This window comes from Melanotaenia boesemani, chromosome 5 (genome assembly GCF_017639745.1).
Source record: "Melanotaenia boesemani isolate fMelBoe1 chromosome 5, fMelBoe1.pri, whole genome shotgun sequence".
NCBI lineage: Eukaryota > Metazoa > Chordata > Actinopteri > Atheriniformes > Melanotaeniidae > Melanotaenia > Melanotaenia boesemani.
In genome coordinates, this window is record NC_055686.1 from 15,711,178 (window position 1) to 15,731,637 (window position 20,460).

Below are 20,460 nucleotides of genomic sequence, written 5' to 3' on the forward strand. Positions count from 1 at the left end.
ACGGCTGCTTGGACGGATGGACTTTGCTGCTGTATTGTGAACACTAAATACTTTTAAAGGAGAGGAGACTTTAGATTTAACTTGAAGTTTGAAGAAGAGAGGTTAAAGAACGTAAATAAAAAGAAGGTTGAAAGATACAAACCAGCATCAACATAAAAAGCACAATATCTATTATTACCTATTATTACCTTCGCAGATACTGTAAGGTTTAAGTTATGAAGAACCTAACGGAGCATCAGGATATTGAGCAATACTTTTAGTTTAGTTTAAGACTTCAGAGTTGCTTTTTTCCAGCCTCACCCATTGTAAAGTCTAGTCACGCCAATTAGGGCATTCTTAATTGATAAACAAGATTAATTTAGTGAACTGTAGTTAAGGGGGACTGCATTTACACTTTCCACCAAGTTACAATAAGTGGTTTGTTACAGAGAGCATGCTTCCTGAGCTGAACATGTTAAATGAGCCATATGAAGGAAGCTTATAGTCTCTATTGAGGTCACATGCAGCTGGTATTACAGCAGCTCCTTTTAACTAACTCAGACTTTGGCTGGACTTCTAGTTTTATATTTATTTATTCATGTTTCATTTTTTACTCTTATATTTCACATATAGGCTTCTAATTAGGGCAGTGTTTATCCCACAGCCAAAATCTTTTTTAGTTTTTGTGGGAAGATCTTATTAGATTCAATAACTGTAGAAAAGAAAGCGTCTTAAAATAGAGTGCTGTGTGGAAGGATCGTTAATTACTGAAAGATCACCATTATTGGTGTATTTAAACTTCCCTTCTTGCCATGGAGAACTCAGTTTTTTAATAATCATGTACTGTTTTTAGTAATTTATTACTACTTTTATTTGGCAGTGTTTTTCATAAGGACAGGAGTTTTTTTTATGTATTTTAGCTGCATAAAGAGTTGATTGTCCCGTTAACATTTTTAACGCTTTATTTTGTAATTATAGTTTTGGAAAAACCAGTACAAATAACAGTATAATATATTTGTAAACATGCTCTGTGAACGTTTAGTTTAACTTCAGAAATTTGGTTTGCAGCTATACTGTAGCTTTATTTTTTTCCTCTATATATAGCAAATCCTGTCATCACAATATGAAATTATGAAATATCCCATGTTGCAGGTTTTCCTAAAATGCATCTTAATTCCCATATAATTCGCATCTGATAAGTGATTAACTGAAGATCCATTGTGATATCAAGAGTAAACTGATGCACCTTTTCACTTGTGGTCCTATCACCACAGACATATCTTAGTACCAGGTATAAACAGCCTTTTAGTCTAGAGTTAGAGTGGTTCATTTGTTTGAAGTCATTTAAAAAAATTTGATTACATCACCAGTTTGTGATCTATGAAAATAAAACACAAAACCAGTGAGCTATTGTTCTGTTGGCTGCTAAAGCTGGCAGAAAAGCTGCCATATTTTAATTGTAGAGAACTGCAACCCTAATGGCTATGTGTAATTATTTATAGCTCCTATTTCTGCAATTGAAAGAACATACAAATATCTTTTGCAGGTTAAACAGTAGCGGTTATTATTTATTTATTTTTGTACTGATTTTGTCTAAAGATCTTATCCCAAAAAGGTAAAAGCAAAACAGTTTTAATAATGAATCCCAATAAGATTCGGAGTTGATAATCAAATGTGATTTGGAAATGTAGTCATGTTCATTATCAAAAGTAGTATTTTTTTATTTATTTATTTATTTTTTAAAAGATAGCTTACTTTATTGGGCAGCATTTTTTGTTTAACTTTGCCTAGCCTTGTTTTTGGTTTCAGCTTTCTCTTAATAGAAGCACTTACACTATTTTGTTTACCATCTCTGCTAAGTAATTATCATGTTTGCATCTGATATTTCTCAGAACACACATCAGCAAAAGTCAGTAATAATGAGGCCGGGGTCAACATAACTAGTTCTATCTTAGATTAACTCTACTGCCATGTGTGTGTGTGTGTCCATTTCCATCATGTGCAAATGCTTGGTTTGCAATGTGGCAGTAAATGGTTTTCAGCTGCAAACATCTTGTCAGTATCTTTTCAGTGCATGTGTGTTTGATGGGGGGGGGGGTCTTAGTTGAGCAGGATGTAAACACTTCACTAATGGTCTTTCCACACGGTAGGCAAAAGACAAAATAGTCCTGCACACTCTGTAGCGTGCTTGACATCCAGTAGCCGATACAGTCAGGTTCAAAACAAAGTGCTTTGCTTTGTTGCTCTTTCAGTGGCAGTCATTTTAGAAAACTGACAAATCTGTCTTTATTCACTTTTCATAAGTATTTGTATTTATTTGCTAAGGAACAATGCATATTAATGAACATGTACGTGTAAAGATGCAAAATTATAGCCAAGGCTATTTTCCGTCTTTAGTCTCTTAGCAGGCCAAAGCCATCACGGAAAAGTCAACTAGAAAGCTGCTAGTGCTCCAGTAAACAGCTTTCCACTGAGTTTTTATATCTAATTCCAGACTTTCAGACATTTAGGATCGGCAGCTGCCCATCTTAAAGATAAACAAAGAATTTATAGGACGCTTAACTCATGTTCAAGTTGTCATCTACATCTGTGGCTTTGCCATTTTTATAAGGCCACAAAGGTACTGGTTCTATGTTCAGATACACCAGTATCCACTGTGGTGCTTACTAGCTTGTCCAGGGTTACCATCAGTCTCTTTCTTGCCTCCTTGCCCATTCTGTGAGTTTTGGTCAACAACCCTTTCGGCAGGTTTTTTCTGGTGCCATATTCTGTCATTTTGTGTTGATAGATTAATGATAATCTGTTGGATTTTTCAAAGTTTGGGTTATGTTTTTACAACCCAGCTATGATTTGTACTTGCCTATAAGTTTGTCCCTGACCTGTTTGCAGAGTTCCTGTGTTGCTTACTTGCTGGTGGCTCTTGATAAGTGGACTTAGCACAGGTGATCATATACTGATAACATGTGACACTTTATTTAACTAATTATGTGACACAGTTGTAGGTAGGTAGGTAATTGGTTAAACCAGCCCTTATTTTAGGGGCTGGTTCAACCCAGTTTTAAACTGGCAACTGATGATCTCTACTAACATTTCAAATCAGCTATAACTGAGTGTAGAAAAGTTAGTAGATTCTTGACTGAACTCTGCATGTTGGCAGTTTCATGTTAGTTTTCCTGAGTCAAACTCAACATCAGAGGGTAATGTGAGAACCAAACGATGATGTCAGTTATTGTCCTCTTGTCACATCTAAAATTATAACTGAGGAGTGGGTATGTGTTTGTCTATGTGTTTATATCTGTGAGTGTGTATGTCAGTGTAGGGTTTGCTTTGCCTGCAGCTGGCCAAAAATGAAGGAAGAATCAGAAGACAAAAATAGTCAGACATGAAAGGGGATAGGAGAGAAGAGCGAGGGAAGACTAAAGAGCTTGCAAGAGTGAGCGAGCTCAGAGGAAACGTGCCTGAACTGTAAGGGTCAGTTTATGGTCTCTCAGAACTTATTTACAAGACACGCTATCCAATCATGCCAGAAAGTTAAAGGGGTTATAGTTGTCAGGAGCTGCTGTACTCAAAGGCAAAGTGAAAAACTAACAGTATAGACTGGAGGAGATGTGATGTGGAAAAGTAGGGATTGGGATGTGGATTCATAGTTTTCTTGCTGGTTGTTCCCATTAAAAGTGTCATATACTGTATATATAGCCATGTAACAACAGAAACGTGAGTGAAGGAGATAAACAGCCTTGCCATTTTTTATTTATTTATTTTTTTTTACTTCTAAGTTATCAAATTAGCCAATCGTTGCTTGAAATGGGTGATTAATTTCAAATTGTCAAATCACTGACCAGTTGCATGATTGTACCAACTTAAATGTACTTAGTCACCTGGTCTTGTCTTCCTTGGTTCTTAGAGAAGTGGGAATTTGAAAATGTTTTGATATTAATGCAGAAATATTAAAATTAACCTAACTATTTGGAGTTCTACCAGTTAGTAGTTCTCCAATAATTACGAACATATCAAGCGGTCCAAATTTAAATTGATATTAAATGCGTTTTCACAAATCTGGACTTACAGGAGAAATGCCCTTATTTAATTGTACGCTCAAACACATCCTTATGTTTTCTGGAGAAGCTTTCTGTTTAGAGCAGGGGTGTCCGGCTCCGGTCCTCAAGGGCCACAATCCTGCAGGTTTATGATGTGTCCCTGCTCCAAAACCACCTGACTCGGCCTTCGAGGACCGACTTTGGACACCTCTGGTTTAGAGTAGGGCTGCAACGATTAGTCAACGTTGTCGACAATAGTCGACAATAAAAATAGTCGACAACGAATTTAGCCGTCGACTATTGTAGGCAAAAAACAAAAAAAAACAAAACTACAGAGTGAGACATCGTCTTCTAATCCTATCTCTGCTGAGAGTTGCACAAGCGCAATAAAGTCCGCCATGGGAAAAATATGGTGGCGGTCCAGGGAGGAAAACCGCGGCGGAGAACGTTAAAAGTCTGGGATAACTTCACGTTAAACTTACAAAATAAATTAAATACATGTGAGATCTGTAAAGCGGACCTTGTGTACCACGGAAGTACGTCTGCAATTCTCGAGCATTTAAAGAGGAGGCACGTCGGACTTACTTAACAACCTCATGCAAGATTTCAAAGCTGAAAGTGAAAAAAAGATCCATATATAATAATCATGAGACATAATCCGATTGGTCGACTAGTCGTTTTAATAGTTGGTGACTAATCGACCATCAGAATAGTCATTAGTTGCAGCCCTAGTTTAGAGCATGCAGAATACCACATAATGCAGAAGTTGTGCTTTTGAATTTGCAGCTTAATCTTTTTTAAAAGTTGGGAATAGTTCCTTATGAAGTTTGACAGCATACTAAATGTATTTCTACATATCTACACTAACAGAGCAAGGAGAGACCGGCATACAGGTCAGCAGAAAGGATAAACTCACCAGAACAAACACACGGTGCAACCACAAATGCTCTGGAATATTTGCTGACATGTTCATGCATTGTCTCACCAGCTGATGATGTGATCTGGATATTTTACTATGGACCCGGGTGGAAAATCTCTGCGGAAACATTCTTTCAGAAATTTGCGGTCTCGCATGCCACCACTCGGGAACAACTAGAACATTTCAGGAGGAAAAAAACAAAAAACCAAAAAAAGAGTGTAGCCCCAAAAACAGTATCATCACATATGGGTAAGCTGCTGTTAAATATATTTTTAGACCAAGAAGCAACTTTATAGAAACCACTGATATATACAAAATATTTAGTTTAGGGCATAGTTTGACCCTCCCTTGCTATTTGGCGACAGCAATACTGCAGTGAAATCAATGCAAAACAGAGGTGACAGAGGGAGATAGATTACATAAACATTCATGATGACAGCTCAGATGAACCAGAAATCCACTTTGAAAAGTTCAATTGGTTCTCAGTGTCTTAAATGGTGCTCATATAGGACGTTTGGTCTGCCTTACTCTCCCACATGTTCCAAAAATAAAAATCATTTGCCGCGCCCCTCATGCAAGACCACATAAGGCCCTTCCCCTGTCCTCTGGGTTTAATGATAACTGTCATTCATTTTAATTCCCAATTCCCCCTCTTGTGTTAAAGCCTAATCTAGCATGTTGCATTTTATGGAGGTTTGCACTGTCAGCATGAGGATACTTGGGGGGGTGTTGAGATGCAGACATTAGATCATACCATCTGGGACACGAAACGCAAAGTGAAGTAATCATGAGGATCCTTGTTTCCCATGACCTAATGTGGAATAAGATATTGATTTAAAAAAAATTAAAATACTGTGGTCGTTTGGTGACGTTGAGTGAAGCTTTAGTTAAACTTTTTTGCTTAGGTGAACAAGGTACGGTCACAGCACAATTCATCCACTCAGTTACAGATTTCAATCAGGGAAGTGTGATCATGTTATTGTGTACCCTCACCTATGTGTTTCCTACAGCATATACCACTCTGTATCATGGTCTGTGTGTGTTTGCGTCTCGTCGCCCTGGAGCCAGTCGTCCTCTCCTCTGACCCTGATCCCCATCACCTGTCCACTTAGATCACACACACACACACACAAACACACAATTGCTGTGACCCTTTCCTAGAGTTGAAACCCAATCGCAGCTGCTAATCATGCAAAACTTGCCAGCACAGCAAGGTTTTGTTTTCTTTTTCAGAGTGTGGGTTTGACATGAAGGGCCTAGTGTCTCCTGTAAGATACACTGAATTCATTTTACCCTGGGCCATTATAAAAGATGCTTGTAATATTAATGTATTTGTTTGTTTTCCTCAGTGTTGTGGAGAACCATGATCACAAATGTACATTAATTGTGTGGTTTGAATAAAAGTCAAAGTTCCATAATGTGTGATAGCTCATTTGGCAGAGCATCCATCTCTCATGCGGGACACCAGAGTTTGATTCCCCCAGGGGATGAATACTAAGACCTTCCAGTTGGGTCCTTATGCAAGATCTTTAACACTACTGCCTGACCACTATAAGTCACTAAATGAATGTAATGTACATGGGGATAACATAACTCTGGATTTGTTTAAAAAAATATATAAATAACGTACCAGTGGGCAGCTGAATATTGATGCTCCAATGATAAAACCATTGTTGCTGGCTAAGCTTAAACCACTTTTAAGTAGATGCAGTGCATCATTTTGGCTCGGTTACCAACACTGAAAGCATAGATAGAGGAGCTACCTTGTCCAGTATGCATACATTTTGGCCTTTTTTTATTTTTAGTTGCTTCTTGCTCTGAGTCAGATGCTACATCCAAGCTAAGTTAGTGTAATTGTTGCCCATCTTACCAGGGACGGATGGTATAATAGATGCCTCTGCTGATGGTGTAAGATCTAGGTTGGAAGATTCAGAGCTGTGATTGGGGTTCTATGTAACAAACGGCTCAGCGCTTCTCTGAATGATAAAAATCTTCAGTACTTCTATGTTAAAAATGGAAATCAAACTGCAATTGAGTTTTCTGTTTTGTGACTGGGTGGTTGCTTTACTGTGACTCAGCTTTTCTTTGCAAAATAAGGGTTTTCTTCACAGTTATGGGTTATTTATTGCATAGAGTGGCAACATTTTTGCTGCATCTGATTTTTCTGGATCATTTTTTATTTTTCCGCAATGGCTCATCACACTTAAATGATTTCTTGTTTTTCTGCAGGAGCAGAAGTCGTCATCTGGTCGATCCAGCATGTCACGATGTCGGAATTCCGTGGCCACGACCACATCAGATGAGACGCCACACATCGGTAACTATCGGTTACTGAAAACCATCGGCAAAGGAAACTTCGCCAAGGTCAAATTGGCACGACACATCCTCACGGGAAAAGAGGTGAGCATGAACACATGGATTTACTAGTTTCGAAGTGAGAGCTTTAACCTTAGCTTGCACCTTTCTTAACTCTAATTTAATAACTCTGGAAAAATGCTTTGCTTTTAACATTTAAACTGCAGTTAAACCTGGTGATAACCATTTTACTTATTTAAAAATAGAAACCAAGAAAATTTAATACAGATTAGCAGTAGTGTTGAATTTAATTGTTTCCACGATGCATCGTGATGCGGACATGGACGATTCTGCAGCTCGATGCAGCAACCAAAAAATCGATTATAAGTAATGTAATGTATCTATTCTGCCTCTGCCTTCTTGGATCTGTCTTCCAAGAAAGACCTGAGGCTGAATCTGTTTTGAGACCTTATTAAATTTATAAAACTAAGCAAACATACAAAAAAATACATCAGTATTTCACTGGAAACATGTCTGTCCAAGACTGAGCTTATTGTCTGTCCAGCCAATCCTTTCTTACCGCTACAGATAAGCGTACAGCTTGACTCCATCACACTTGAGCCTACGTCTTCTACCAGGAATCTTGGTGTCATGGTAGACAACCAGCTGACCTTTGACCATGTTGCCTTGGTTGCTCGATCTTGCTGATTTGCTCTCCAGCCCAAAAGAGCTCATGTCACTCCGCAGCTAATCGCTCTTCACTGGCTTCCAGTTGCAGCACGCATCAAATTCAAAGCTCTGCTTCTGGCTTACAAGACAATATCCTAAACGGCTCCGGTTTACCTTCACTCCATAATCCAGAGCTACACTCCCTCCCTCTCGACAGTTAAGTTCTGCCAGCGAAAAACACCTAGTACTCCCACCACAACATAGTTCAAAATCAGTGGCTAGACTGTTGTCCCCCGGTGGTGGAACGATCTACCAAACTCTGTCCGATCCGCAGAGTCCTTATCCACTTTTAAAAGAAAGCTAAAGACTCAGTTGTTTAAGGAGTATTTCTGCTCGTAGCTTAACTCTTCTACTCAACAGAATGAGTTAGAAAATTTGTCCAGCTTTTTGGCTCAACTAAGTACTGAATAAGCTGCGTGCACTTATGCCCAAGTTGATATTGTTCAATGAAATCGTGATCTTGTATTTAAACAAAATGACTTACAAAAAACTATAAAAATCTAAAAAAATAATTATATGCACTGCCTCTAGCACTACATGACAGCACCTGGGTCCAGCTGGACTCACAGCAGTCTGACTATCACTTAATTATGACGTCCCATGTTGTTTGAATTCTTGCTTGTGTTGTTCTTACTCTCAGATGTAAGTCGATTTGGATAAAAGGGTCTGCTAAATGACTGTAGAATAGAATAGAGACCAGTGAAGATGCACATCCGTACAGATTAGCACAGATTAAGATTTTGACCACTTCAAACTAACATCAAAGTGTTTTGATATGACATGAGAACTTAGTGTCAGCAACAAAACCTTAAGACTTTGACCAGCCCCAATCCCCACGGGGTCCCAAGATAATTTAATCGATCTGTGGTCACCAGATCAGTGCCAGAAAGAAAAAAAAAAAGGCCTACAATTTTTAAATAAATTTGGGACTTTTATTAGGGCTGTTAAAATTAATGTGTTAATTCAAAGAGATTAATCTATAAAATTAATGTTTTAGCTTTTTAAGGCATTAACAGCCAATTTATTGCTTATACCTTAGTAAAAATCTGATTTGGGCATTATCTCTGCAAGAGAAGCTGATTTTTAGGCATGTAGGTGCTTTGTTTTACCAGTAAAACAAGTCCACTAAAAACCACTTTATTCTCCTTACTTATAAAGTTTTCGACATTTTTCAAGCCTTACATTTATTATTTTTACTATGGGGTGTCCAGAAACAAAGTTATGATGGGTGCTCTTTTAAAAATCTCAGGAAGAGAACGTATTTCATCTTTGCTGTCTTGGCCCAAACTTTTTAAAAACCACTCATTTAGACAGTAGAAGAAAACTTGTTTATCTTTAACTGCTTAACAGTATGAATGTCGGTAATGCTTGGCTGATTTCCAAATGTTAATCTTGTTTACTGCTTAAAAAAAGAAAAGCTTGCGGTGGTACAGAGTGGGTTTGGTCTAATTTAAGTCTTGCTCTGCTTTGGAGTCTGTACATCCACTGCAGGAGATTAGATCACCATTGTCAGCCCGAATAGAGAAGCCTAAATGTCTGCGGCTTACAGTGAACTGCAGATGTGATGTAACGTGGTGATCTGTCCCTTTAAGGCAATAGCCATGTCCAGTGAGCCCATGCTGGGCTCTGTCTGATGCCCGGCCAAGTCAACTGTCGATTTTACATGTGAGAGAGAGTCCTGTGGGCGGGCTCTGTCAATGTGTGACAGCTCCGTGCCTGACACCCTGATAACACTCCATGTGACTCGCTGGCACACATGCACAAACACACACGGAGAGAAAGAAAACAAGGGCGAGTCAGAGGGTATGAAAGAGTCTGACAAGCACAACCAGAAAGAGGAATGAAAGAAAGAAGTTAGTTGACAGAAATGAGAGAGAGAAGTAGACCTCCCTGTTCTGTGTCCTTGTGAAGAGATGATTCTTTGTTTTCCTGCCTTCACGTCCTCTTTTCTCTTGTTCTGTTTAATCCCTTTTTTTTTCTAAATATCTCACTTTGAATCCCTCTCCTCTCTGCATTTTTAACTGTATTTTTTTTCTGTTATCTTTCTTTTTTCTTGCTTTGGATTATGAACTGTAGACATCATTATGACTTGGGCAAAAACTGTTATTCAGTCCACTGTGTGTTTTTCTTACTGTCCTGTCCTATTATGCAAGCATCACCAGCTGTTTATGACTTAATGCTGTAAGATTGTACTGTTGCAGTGTGTATATGTGAATCTGTGTGTGAGAGAGTTATCCAAAATTATACCACTGTGTTTCTGTATTTGTAGTTATTTTGGCTTTTGTGCATTTAAATGCAGCAAGTGTAATAAAGAAACAAGGAGTAATGATCAGTTCTTGTTCTCCTTTCAGGTGGCTGTAAAGATCATAGATAAAACTCAGCTCAACTCCTCCAGTTTGCAAAAGGTGGGTCTCTTAAGCTCAGTCTTGTATACAAATATACTAGAACAAAATTTAAACTTCATTCCTTCTTATCCCCTTTCTCAGAAGCAATTTTCATGTCATTCTTCCTGCCTCATGTGTCTTCCTCTCTCTTTCTGAAGTGGTCCAGTTTTCAGAGAGTTTTAATTACGGGAAACAAGCTGCAATTACTTCTTTTGATCGTGGCAGGGTGGGGTCTGTCCACTTACTTGCGCAGTGTCTAACCACGTATGCTTGCACACTGAACATACACACCAAACACTCATCCATCCACAGCGCAAGGCGTAGAATACACACTTGTGTCCAAAAACAGACACGTAAACGGTCAACCAGACGTAAAGACAGTGAAGAAACACTGACTCCCCTAAAGCATTTTGCAGAAATACGAACGGTCTCATACTTACATGGAACGTATGGATGCATGCACACTTTGCAGGAGACACTTGTTAAACTCAACTAAGCCTTAAAGTTGAGTTGTTGTTTTTTTTTAATGTAACCAGCAATGTCTGCTTGTTTAAATACTTGCCTTATTTTCTTTCCGTCCATAACACTCCAGCCGAAAATTCAATATTTTCACCTTTGGATCTACATCTTAAAAAGCTGGCCAAGATAATATGGATTACTGGATATCAAAAAGACTAAAAGACTGTGAACTTTTCACTTTTTAGTGTCAGAGATTATGATCAGCGCCTGGACAAGGTACAAATCTGAATATTAATGAAGGAACATGGCAGCATTAGCATTGTGGCTCATGGATGTTTTTAAACCATATAAATTATGAAGTTTGTCTACATTAAAAATTGATACAAGTCATAAAGACACATTTGCCTCTTTTGGCCTTTTTCAAATAAAGCCAGATTTTGATGGTGCTCATAGGTTGAGTTAAATCTGAATTTAAAATATTTGATTTTCTGCTCTTAGTTTCAGGTGTAAACTGATGAGGGACTTATGTTTGAGAAAGTGACTTATGCTGCTTTCAAGGACATGAAAAGTCTTTGAAGAACGGATTACTTGTATCAAAGCGAACAGCACAGACTGTGCTGCTGGTGCTTTGAAAGAGTGTTTCATTCTGCACTGCATGTAACTTTTATTGGTCTTGGTCAGCAGGTGTTTCTGTTTGAGGAGTTAATCTATCCAAGAAGCATCCATTAAGCCTAGTTTGAGCTTAACTGCAAGCTCAGAGGAAGTAAGATTTATAATAAGTGGAGTCCTCCCTATGGTTTCATAGTTTCATAGAGACTTCAGCTATGATAGGAGCTAAAATCTTAAACTGCACCAGATGTTGGGTTGAATGAACTGTTTCTTAAACCTCTGCTCACTTGACATCCCTAACCATGTTTATTTTTGTTTAATTTGACTTTCCTTCGCATAAACAGGAACAGGAACTAAAACTTTGTGGTTTTGGGCAATTTTGTGCAACACAAATCTGCTGATTCATGTATTCATGAACTCTGTAGCTGTAATAGCTAACCTATTCATTTCAGCATTACAATGTGAATGTATATGAAAACAATTTAAACATCATGTGACAACTACTCTCAGCTGTGAAGTCATGTCACATTTTCAAACTTTATCGTGGGCCAGTTTTCCATAAATTAAAAAAAATGCTGTGATAAACACAGGACAGAAAAAAGTACATTTTTTAAATGTCCTGATGACACTGCAGATATTGATTCTAGAGTTTTTGTGGAGTTGTCCCATCAGAATCAAATTCAGATGGTGTATGAGATGGTTGTAGCAACATGTGTAACATCAATGTAACTCTGTTCACTCTAGTAATTGGTAGCATAATTATGGTCCGTCTCCTTTCAGCTCTTCCGGGAGGTGAGAATTATGAAGATGTTGAATCATCCCAACATAGGTGAGTCATGCTGAAACATTGGTCTGTAGAAACCATGTGCTCAGGCCAAAATGATTAAAATACTCTTCTTATCGGTCTTTTTACTTTCCCGTTCCTGGACAACCATCCTTTTGCCTTGCTTTCCCCCCTGCTTCCCTGATCCTCTTCATTTTCCCCTCTACTTCTTTCTTTGCTTTTCTCCCTCTGCCTGCAGTCAAGCTCTTTGAAGTGATAGAGACAGAGAAGACTTTGTACCTGGTAATGGAGTACGCTAGTGGAGGTAAGTGCATGTCCCTGTAAAATCGCAGCCCCTGCAGCTTGGCTCTTTGTAGTTTAGATTGAAAAAGAAAAAAAATCTTGTAATCTGAATTAAAAATGGCTGATCAGATATTAATTTACCCATAAAACATATGGGCAGCTGGTAGTTTATTATTATTATTATTATTATTATTATTATTAATTATTATTTATATTGTGTCAAGCTAAGAAAATGAGAAAAGATCAATAAAATAAAAATAGTATGAGCTCTCTGTGCGTTAAGGACACAGAGTGTCCTCTTAACCCCTCGTTCTGTCTTTAAGGAAGCAAGAATTGGATTCCAACACTCACCTCTTCCTTCTTTAATCTTTCAGGTGAGGTCTTTGATTACTTGGTGGCTCATGGCAGGATGAAGGAGAAAGAAGCACGAGCCAAATTCAGACAGGTGTGTGCACATTTCTTTTTCCACAGATATTTGTCTTATCATTGTATATGCTTTAAATGATTTACACTTGGTCATTAAAAATATAAACTGCTGAGATAGCAGCTTAAATCTTGAATTCCCGGTAGTTCCTCTTAGTTGTTTTATGAAAAAATTGTAACGAGGAGTTTTCAGTGTCTTTTACTTCATTGTCTATTTCACCACATCAGTTTTTCCTTCCTTATTTCCTCCTCTTCACTCCTCTCTCTCACGTTGTGCCTCTTCAGATTGTGTCAGCAGTGCAGTATTGCCACCAGAAGTGTATAGTACATAGAGACCTCAAGGTGAGAGGACACACACACACACACACATTATTGAATTACAGTTTATTCTGTGTCAGAGGAAGCTCCCGCTCCCGTCACCCCACATTAATCTTCATACGATTTTAAATTTGTGAGATTAAATGCTGCCCCCACAAGCAACTGACCCAGAGGTTAATGACGAAGATGATATAATGTCCCCTTTTAATACTTAAGTTTTAACATACACACATGTATATCCATGCTAACCCTAACATAACCATTATGGTCCCCTTCACTCTTTTTTAGACTCTTAGTATGTTCGCAGTATCTCATGCCAAAACTCACAACATGCACACACAGATCTAAGCTTCCAGATCACTTTGGTTCATTATATTATGCAGTGTTGCAAATCCTCTTATTGTGCCAGAAGGCAGACCTGTAGACATTATCATGATTGCTGTTAGAGTAACCTCACAAGAACCTGCCGTCACAGGTTTTTCTGGCTACGGTTGTTTTTTTGCTTTTCAATAAGAATTTTCGGGGTTTTGAAATTGAAGGTCGTGAAGCAATTTCTACTCGTCTTTTCAGGTAATTGCTGTCATTTACAAAAATGGCAGCATGGGAATAAAAGGCTACTGCTGGATTTCTCTTCATTTTAATGCGTACCATCATGCACATTATCCTAATCACTCTCTATCTGAAGGATGGGATATGAAATCCAGAACAGGTTTAATTTATGTTGATCCTACTCTGCAAGAGTACATTAAGATGAGTGTATTTAAGAATAAGACTATTGGAGTCCAAAGATAAAAAAAAATTTACAACTTTTTTCTTTATTTTTTATCTTTTATGATTAATGCTATTTTCTGTTTGTATTTGCTATGGCGTAGAGTATCAGATCTGTACTTGTTAACTTAAAAATTTAAGTATATAATCTAATATTGATGTTAAAAGAAAGTAATAAAAAGCAGGTGTTCATTCATTTCTTTTCACCAGAGGTTTGAGGTGATGTCAGCATTTGATTCAGTGTGCTTGCTCACTCAAACACACCAAAGCTGCAGAGTATTCAGATCAAGTGAAAAGGAGAGTACACCGGTTGCTAGGCAACACACAGTCTCCCTGTTCACTGGCTTACTTTAGCATTAAAGACACAGTCATGTGCACATACATAGGACAATTCACTGCTATTTTCTGCTGTCTAATAGACTCAGTTAATTAATCTGGAAGCACTTTTTAATTTTTCTACCTTATTTTCTTTCCATACATGTTATTTTTTTCTCAAAACAAGGTTGTTACACAACTCTTAACAAGGCCCAGTATGTTATCTGCCAACTCATTTCCACAAAAAATCTCTTTCAGCTATTAAAGTTTCTGTAGATCTTTGTGTGGGGAAAAGGAAAATTCAACAATAAAGCACACATATCAGCCAAAATAAATCTGAATTATGTTTTTTGGGTGTGGTGCAATATTCTTAAAAAAACTTATCCTTGCATATTAATATTTTCTTTTCTGTATTTATTTTGTTTCTGTTTCCTTCCACACCCTCCTGCTATGTGCGACATAAATCTGTCTTTCTACCTCTATCATTTCTTCCTCCACACGGTCTCCATCTGCAGGCAGAGAACCTGCTTCTGGACGCAGACATGAACATCAAGATAGCAGACTTTGGCTTCAGTAATGAGTTTACTCTGGGGAACAAGCTGGACACTTTCTGTGGCTCCCCACCCTACGCAGCCCCAGAACTCTTCCAGGGCAAGAAGTACGATGGGCCTGAGGTGGATGTGTGGAGCCTGGGAGTGATCCTCTATACGCTGGTCAGCGGCTCGTTGCCCTTCGATGGACAAAACCTCAAGGTTGGGAAGAAGAAAGGCTGTTTTGTGTGTGTTCGTGTGTATTATATAAGCAGATGTCTTTATTCTGTGGGTGTTGTAGTATTTGTCATGCTAGTTTCTGTTCCCTCTGGCCCACTAAATATAGAAATTGAACTCCAGTGTGTGTGTTTGTGTGAATTTCTATTTGTAGTACACAATGTATTTGATTTAAAATAGTCATTTAGTTGGGTGATGTATCCAAACAGGCACAGATACCTGGCATTTTGGCTTTTAAACACGATAAATTTGTTTTCTGTAAAGTAGCCGTGCACAGTCATTCCCACCACCTGTTACACTTAGTATTCATGTGACTCACACTGGTAGTGCAGTCTCATCTTGGGTGGGTAATATGACATGAAATATGATGTGATACAAGCATGACTGTGGAAAAAAAAATTTAATTATTTATGTTGTTTTATCTTACCAGTGTAAGACTTGCATTATTGGTTTTGCTTTTTAACAGAAGCTCCACAACCCTCAGATTTAATTAATCTAAATTTGTTTGTTTGTAGCTGCACTAACTTAAATCCAAACAAGTAAAAACTTTTCCATCTGTGTCTAAATCTGACTTATTAATGTTATTCAGCTCAGTTTTATTAAACTGCATTGTGGAGCTTATTAAGAGCTTGTTTCAAACATTTTACAGCTGTATAAACTGCTACCATTGTATTTCTTAACTTCTTCAGTGTGTAATTTGTGCATAAAAGCACAGTGGTTTTCTAAAAACAGAAAACTTCCATTAATCATCAACTTTCAATATATTGGTCCATCTGCAGGAGCTGAGAGAACGTGTGCTGCGTGGTAAATACAGGATTCCTTTTTACATGTCCACTGACTGTGAGAACTTGCTTAAAAAGTTCCTGATCCTGAACCCTTCCAAAAGAGGCAGCCTTGAGGTAAACTACACTGCACATCCTTCACACACACACAAAAATCAAGATATTTTAAGGGATATTCAAGTAAATAGGAAATTCAATGGATTACAGTAGTTGTGCACTGTTTATTGTACAAATAAGTCATTACAGTGCTGTGTATGCCGCAGACAGTCTGAAAGTACTCTGTTGCTAGACAAGAAATCTTTTTTTTTGTTACTAATGAATGCTACATGTACAGAACTGTACACATGGGCTTGTTTCACCAACCATATGTGACTTTGTTGCTGAGGTGTAAAATGCTTTTTAAAGACCTTGTAAATACATGCTAGTTTGTGGTTTATGAGTTCTTAAATTTGCTTCCTCCAAAATGAAAAAAAAAGAGAAATATTACTTTTAAGGCAGGAAAATTAACTCTGACTGCATACATACATGTCAGGTTAAAACTCCCTCTGTGGAAGATGGTGTGTGTGTTTCCCCTTCTGTGGCTAACCGTAAAGCAACACTGTAAAGAAAACTGAAGTGTAAGTGTTAGAAATGTCTGGCAACACTTCATTTGCACCTACTTTAGATCATGTGTGCCAGTTTAGGTTGGGGTTTGCACCTTCCCTGACAGTTAAATTCAGCTTGTGTCTAACAATGAACAATCTGTCCTGCTTGAAGTAGCCAGTGGATCAATACCACTTAGTTTAATCTGCTGATTGCACGCAACTTTTGTCTGTCTGTCTTATATTGTGTCCATTGTCTTTAGTTTTTTTAAGTCTTTGGGTTTTAAAGGGTAGATTTCAAAAGATTTACTCTTAAATTTTTCATTTAGTGAGTCATTGCAGCATCTGAGTAGTTAAGAGTCCTTCTTTCCTGAAGGGATATTTAGCATATTGGTAGTAAATTTATGAGATGGCACCGGAGAGAAAACCCTGGCAAAGTACAATGAGTAACAGAATAGTGATGAACTACTTCCTGCTTGATCTTTCTTCCCTCCACCTTTTATCTTTTTGTCAACTCATGTCATCCTGTTTGTGTCTGGCTTACTCCCAGCAGCAGATAATGAGGGATCGATGGATGAATGTGGGCTATGAGGAGGATGAGCTTAAACCCTACATTGAACCTCAACCAGATTATAAGGACCCCAGGAGAACAGGTACACAGAAAAACAAACTCAAACTATGCTCCCCCCCCCCCTATAATTCCACTCACAGATACAGATGACCCCCCCCCTCTCTCTCTCACCTGAAAGGATCATTTATCACAAGGTGTATTATGAGCATACCATAGGTTTGTAATTCTAATTATAAACCATTTTTCCTGTGTGTGTGCAGACATAATGCTGCAGATGGGATTTGGTCAAGAGCAGATCCAGGACTCGCTGGTGAACCAGAAGTACAATGATGTGATGGCTACATATCTGCTTCTGGATTATAGGAACTCTGAGGTACGCCATTTCTCACACATTCACACACATGGATTGCCTTCTCTTCTGTCTTGTTGCCCTGTATTATATTTAGCTACTCCATGATACAGTTAATGTTTTTTGCCAAATCCTTCAGTTTTAACACAACAGTTAAGTGTAAATATGTTAAAAAAATGTCTCTTTCTCTTTTACCTACTTGAACACATGACTGCTGTTCTTCTTTTCCTTCAGCTGGATGAAGGTTCCATCAAGCTACGGCCAGGAAGTGATGTAAGCAACATAAATGCTCCCTCCCCGTCTCACAAGGTATAATGAGAACACGTGTCATCTACTAATCATTGTGAGGTTTCCCACCTCAGGCCAGAAACAGAAGTACACTCACTTTACCATATGTTTTTACCACAAACCGTAGGGAATCTACTCTGATGTCTTTTAGAGTTTCTTGATCAGAGACCTACGGTACATGTAAACTTAAGCACACCACAACCATCTTGCTTTTTTTGACAGCCCTGTAGCTAAAGAGCAGCTCTAAACATTGAATTTGGATTAAAGTCTTTCACTCTCTAGTAACTGTGATGTTAATAATGATGCACTGATCTGCTTCTGTCTCGCATCTCCAAGGTACAGCGCAGCGTGTCGTCCAACCAGAAGCCTCAGAACCGCAGACCCACAGACCAGAGTGAGGGTAGTGTGTGTCTCAGTGGAAGAGTGTGTGTGATTAGAGAGAGCTATGAAGAAGAGAAGTTGTAGAAGTTGGGTTTAGATTGAGAATGTGTTTTTAGAGATTAATTATTGAAGTGGTTTAACCAAAAGGCTTTGAATGCAGAGAAGAGGTCTGATCATTCTGTTTGATGCACAATGTCTTCCTCTAGGTTCCTCATACTCCAAGAGAGGAGGTCAGGCAGACAACCGGTCTGCTGTGGAGGATTCTGGGAGGAAAAGTTCATCAGGCAGCTCCACCACCAAGGTGCCGGCCAGCCCTCTGGTGCCCTCTGACCGCAAGAAGAGCGCCACGCCCTCCACCGTAAGATGTCGCTGACTTCTCTAATTATTACAGCACAAGCCACAGCCTACAAAATTTTTACTTTTAATACTACCTCAGCTGTTAGTATAGCTAAGTAAGCCAACAATACAAAAAATCTGTAGGGGAATTTTTTATCGCCTTCTCACATTTCTGCAACCAGTTTTGCACACAGTGGTAAACTTCTGTGTTCACTGTGGAGAGACGTTGTTTGGGAATCCATGAGCAGAATGTGCATATCAGGTATTCATGAAGAACATGTGCATGCATTACAAATCCAAGGGCACATTTAGTAAGTCAATATAGACAGTATCGATTTTCTTGCGACTCCCCCCCCCCACTTCCTCTGCTGACTGGAGGTGACCTCTGTAGCATGATACAATGACCACTGGATGCTCAGAGGGAAAATTTCAATCATGTTTCTGTGTCACCATAGCTTCACACGGTGCTGTGATCAGCAGCTGAGCCCATTTTCGTCTATCTGCAATGAAAAGTGAAGCAGAGGCTGGTCAAGTTTAACCACACTATGTGATGTAGAAACAACTGAAGATTCAGATGGACAAACAATGTACACTCTGGGGCTTTTGTTTTATGGATGAACACCTTCATTTTTTGTAGCGTTAAAGCTGACCATTACCTGGAGTCATTCTCTCTTTAGTTTATGCCGGTATCAGCCATAATTTATTGTATGTTAAGGTTCAAAGATCAGCATAAATACTTGTTAAAAATTAAACTAAATGACATGTTAGTGCCTGCTGTGAAGATAATCCTGTTTTTGTTTTGGGTTTTTTTTTTCTTTCTTTTTAATCTGTATTACTCTCATCACTTCTGCCTACATTAGTTTCCACCTTACACCTGTATTATAACTTCCTGAGGAAGTGCTTGTCAATAGTGTCAACCAACAAAATGAACTTACAGATAATGAGACGATAGTATCTGGTGGTTTAGTGGTCATTCAAGCTGGCAGGATTTTGATAAACATATGCAGTGTCACATGTATTTTTGTCCAGAGCTGCATTTTATTTATTAATTTTTTCTTTTCTCCAAGATCTTGGATTGATAAATCCTCAATAGGGTTGAAGTTTGGACTCTAGTCATCAGTCCATGTGGGAAAAAGATGTCTTTTGCTCCCTGAAACACTCTTTCAAAGTTTTAAAGAATCATTGTCTTCTTGGAATGTGCCTTCAAAGAAAAAAAACTGGTCATTCAGCACATTCTTGTAGTCAGCGGTGCAGCACTTCATCTCCCACTTTTCTGATGCAGCCATCACTCTGGAACAGGGAAATCTGAACTTATCAGACCCCGTTGCTCCCAAGTAAAATGTTTGTGCATCTTGATACATTTCTTTTTAACGAAGGTTCACCGCGAGCGATCCTTCCATGTTTTAATAATGTCTTGGATGGTTTTTAACTGAGTTTTGGTACTACTCGTCAAGGACTCTTCAAGCATCCATCTTCCTGCATTGTTTAGAGAGTGTAAAGCTATTCAGTTACGGGTCTCATTGAGGTGAAACATTGTCTTTGCTTAGTTAAATCCAGGAGGTTACTGTTTTTTTGTCCAGCCAGTTCACATTTCATGGCATAAACTGTGTTAACTGAGTCAAAGCTCAGCTCTTTCCAACATAAGCTTAACTATAAAGGTCTCATAATCTTGCTTCACAGGTGGTTTGGTTTGATCTGCCTCATTGCAACTCTGTTTAGTACCATTTACTTTATTTAAGAGAATCTCTTTTCTGTTGTTGGACATTTTAAAGCTGAACAATATAAACAGATTTCTGTTTAAAGGTGAACTTCGGTAATTCCTTTAATCGCTTTGCTAGTCATTGTTATAGAAAATGAAGCTGAGTAGGAGTGCAAATGCATAAAATAATGATTCAAGCATATGTGGATAATTTTGGGGCGCTTTAGAGGGGAAAAAAAAAAGATCTTGCAACAATTAAATGACGCACTCATCCGTGCTGATTTGTAAGCTTGTGATAGGGTGTTCCAGGAATACTTATTCACCTTTAAATCCCATCACTTCATTGTTTGTCCACAGTTTGCACTCTTCAGTTATTTCTGTCTTTCTAATGTTGTGTTTTGTTGC

General features: G+C 38.4%; 1 protein-coding gene across 11 annotated transcripts in view; it reads left to right on the forward strand.

The window, feature by feature from the left end:
* Positions 1-20,460, forward strand: part of mark2b (MAP/microtubule affinity-regulating kinase 2b) — a 54,707-nt gene that overhangs the window by 16,446 nt on the left and 17,801 nt on the right. For 7 of the 11 annotated variants that reach the window (XM_041985391.1, XM_041985382.1, XM_041985385.1 and 4 more), the window contains exons 2-14: positions 7,165-7,335; positions 10,311-10,364; positions 12,192-12,240; positions 12,434-12,499; positions 12,852-12,922; positions 13,186-13,242; positions 14,817-15,053; positions 15,848-15,967; positions 16,982-17,084; positions 17,263-17,375; positions 17,586-17,660; positions 17,976-18,033; positions 18,227-18,378. In XM_041985391.1, coding sequence (XP_041841325.1) covers positions 7,165-7,335; positions 10,311-10,364; positions 12,192-12,240; positions 12,434-12,499; positions 12,852-12,922; positions 13,186-13,242; positions 14,817-15,053; positions 15,848-15,967; positions 16,982-17,084; positions 17,263-17,375; positions 17,586-17,660; positions 17,976-18,033; positions 18,227-18,378 — 1,326 coding nt within the window. The remainder of the gene's footprint in view (positions 1-7,164; positions 7,336-10,310; positions 10,365-12,191; positions 12,241-12,433; positions 12,500-12,851; positions 12,923-13,185; positions 13,243-14,816; positions 15,054-15,847; positions 15,968-16,981; positions 17,085-17,262; positions 17,376-17,585; positions 17,661-17,975; positions 18,034-18,226; positions 18,379-20,460) is intronic. The other 4 variants (XM_041985393.1, XM_041985384.1, XM_041985392.1 and 1 more) reach the window with 2 other exon arrangements.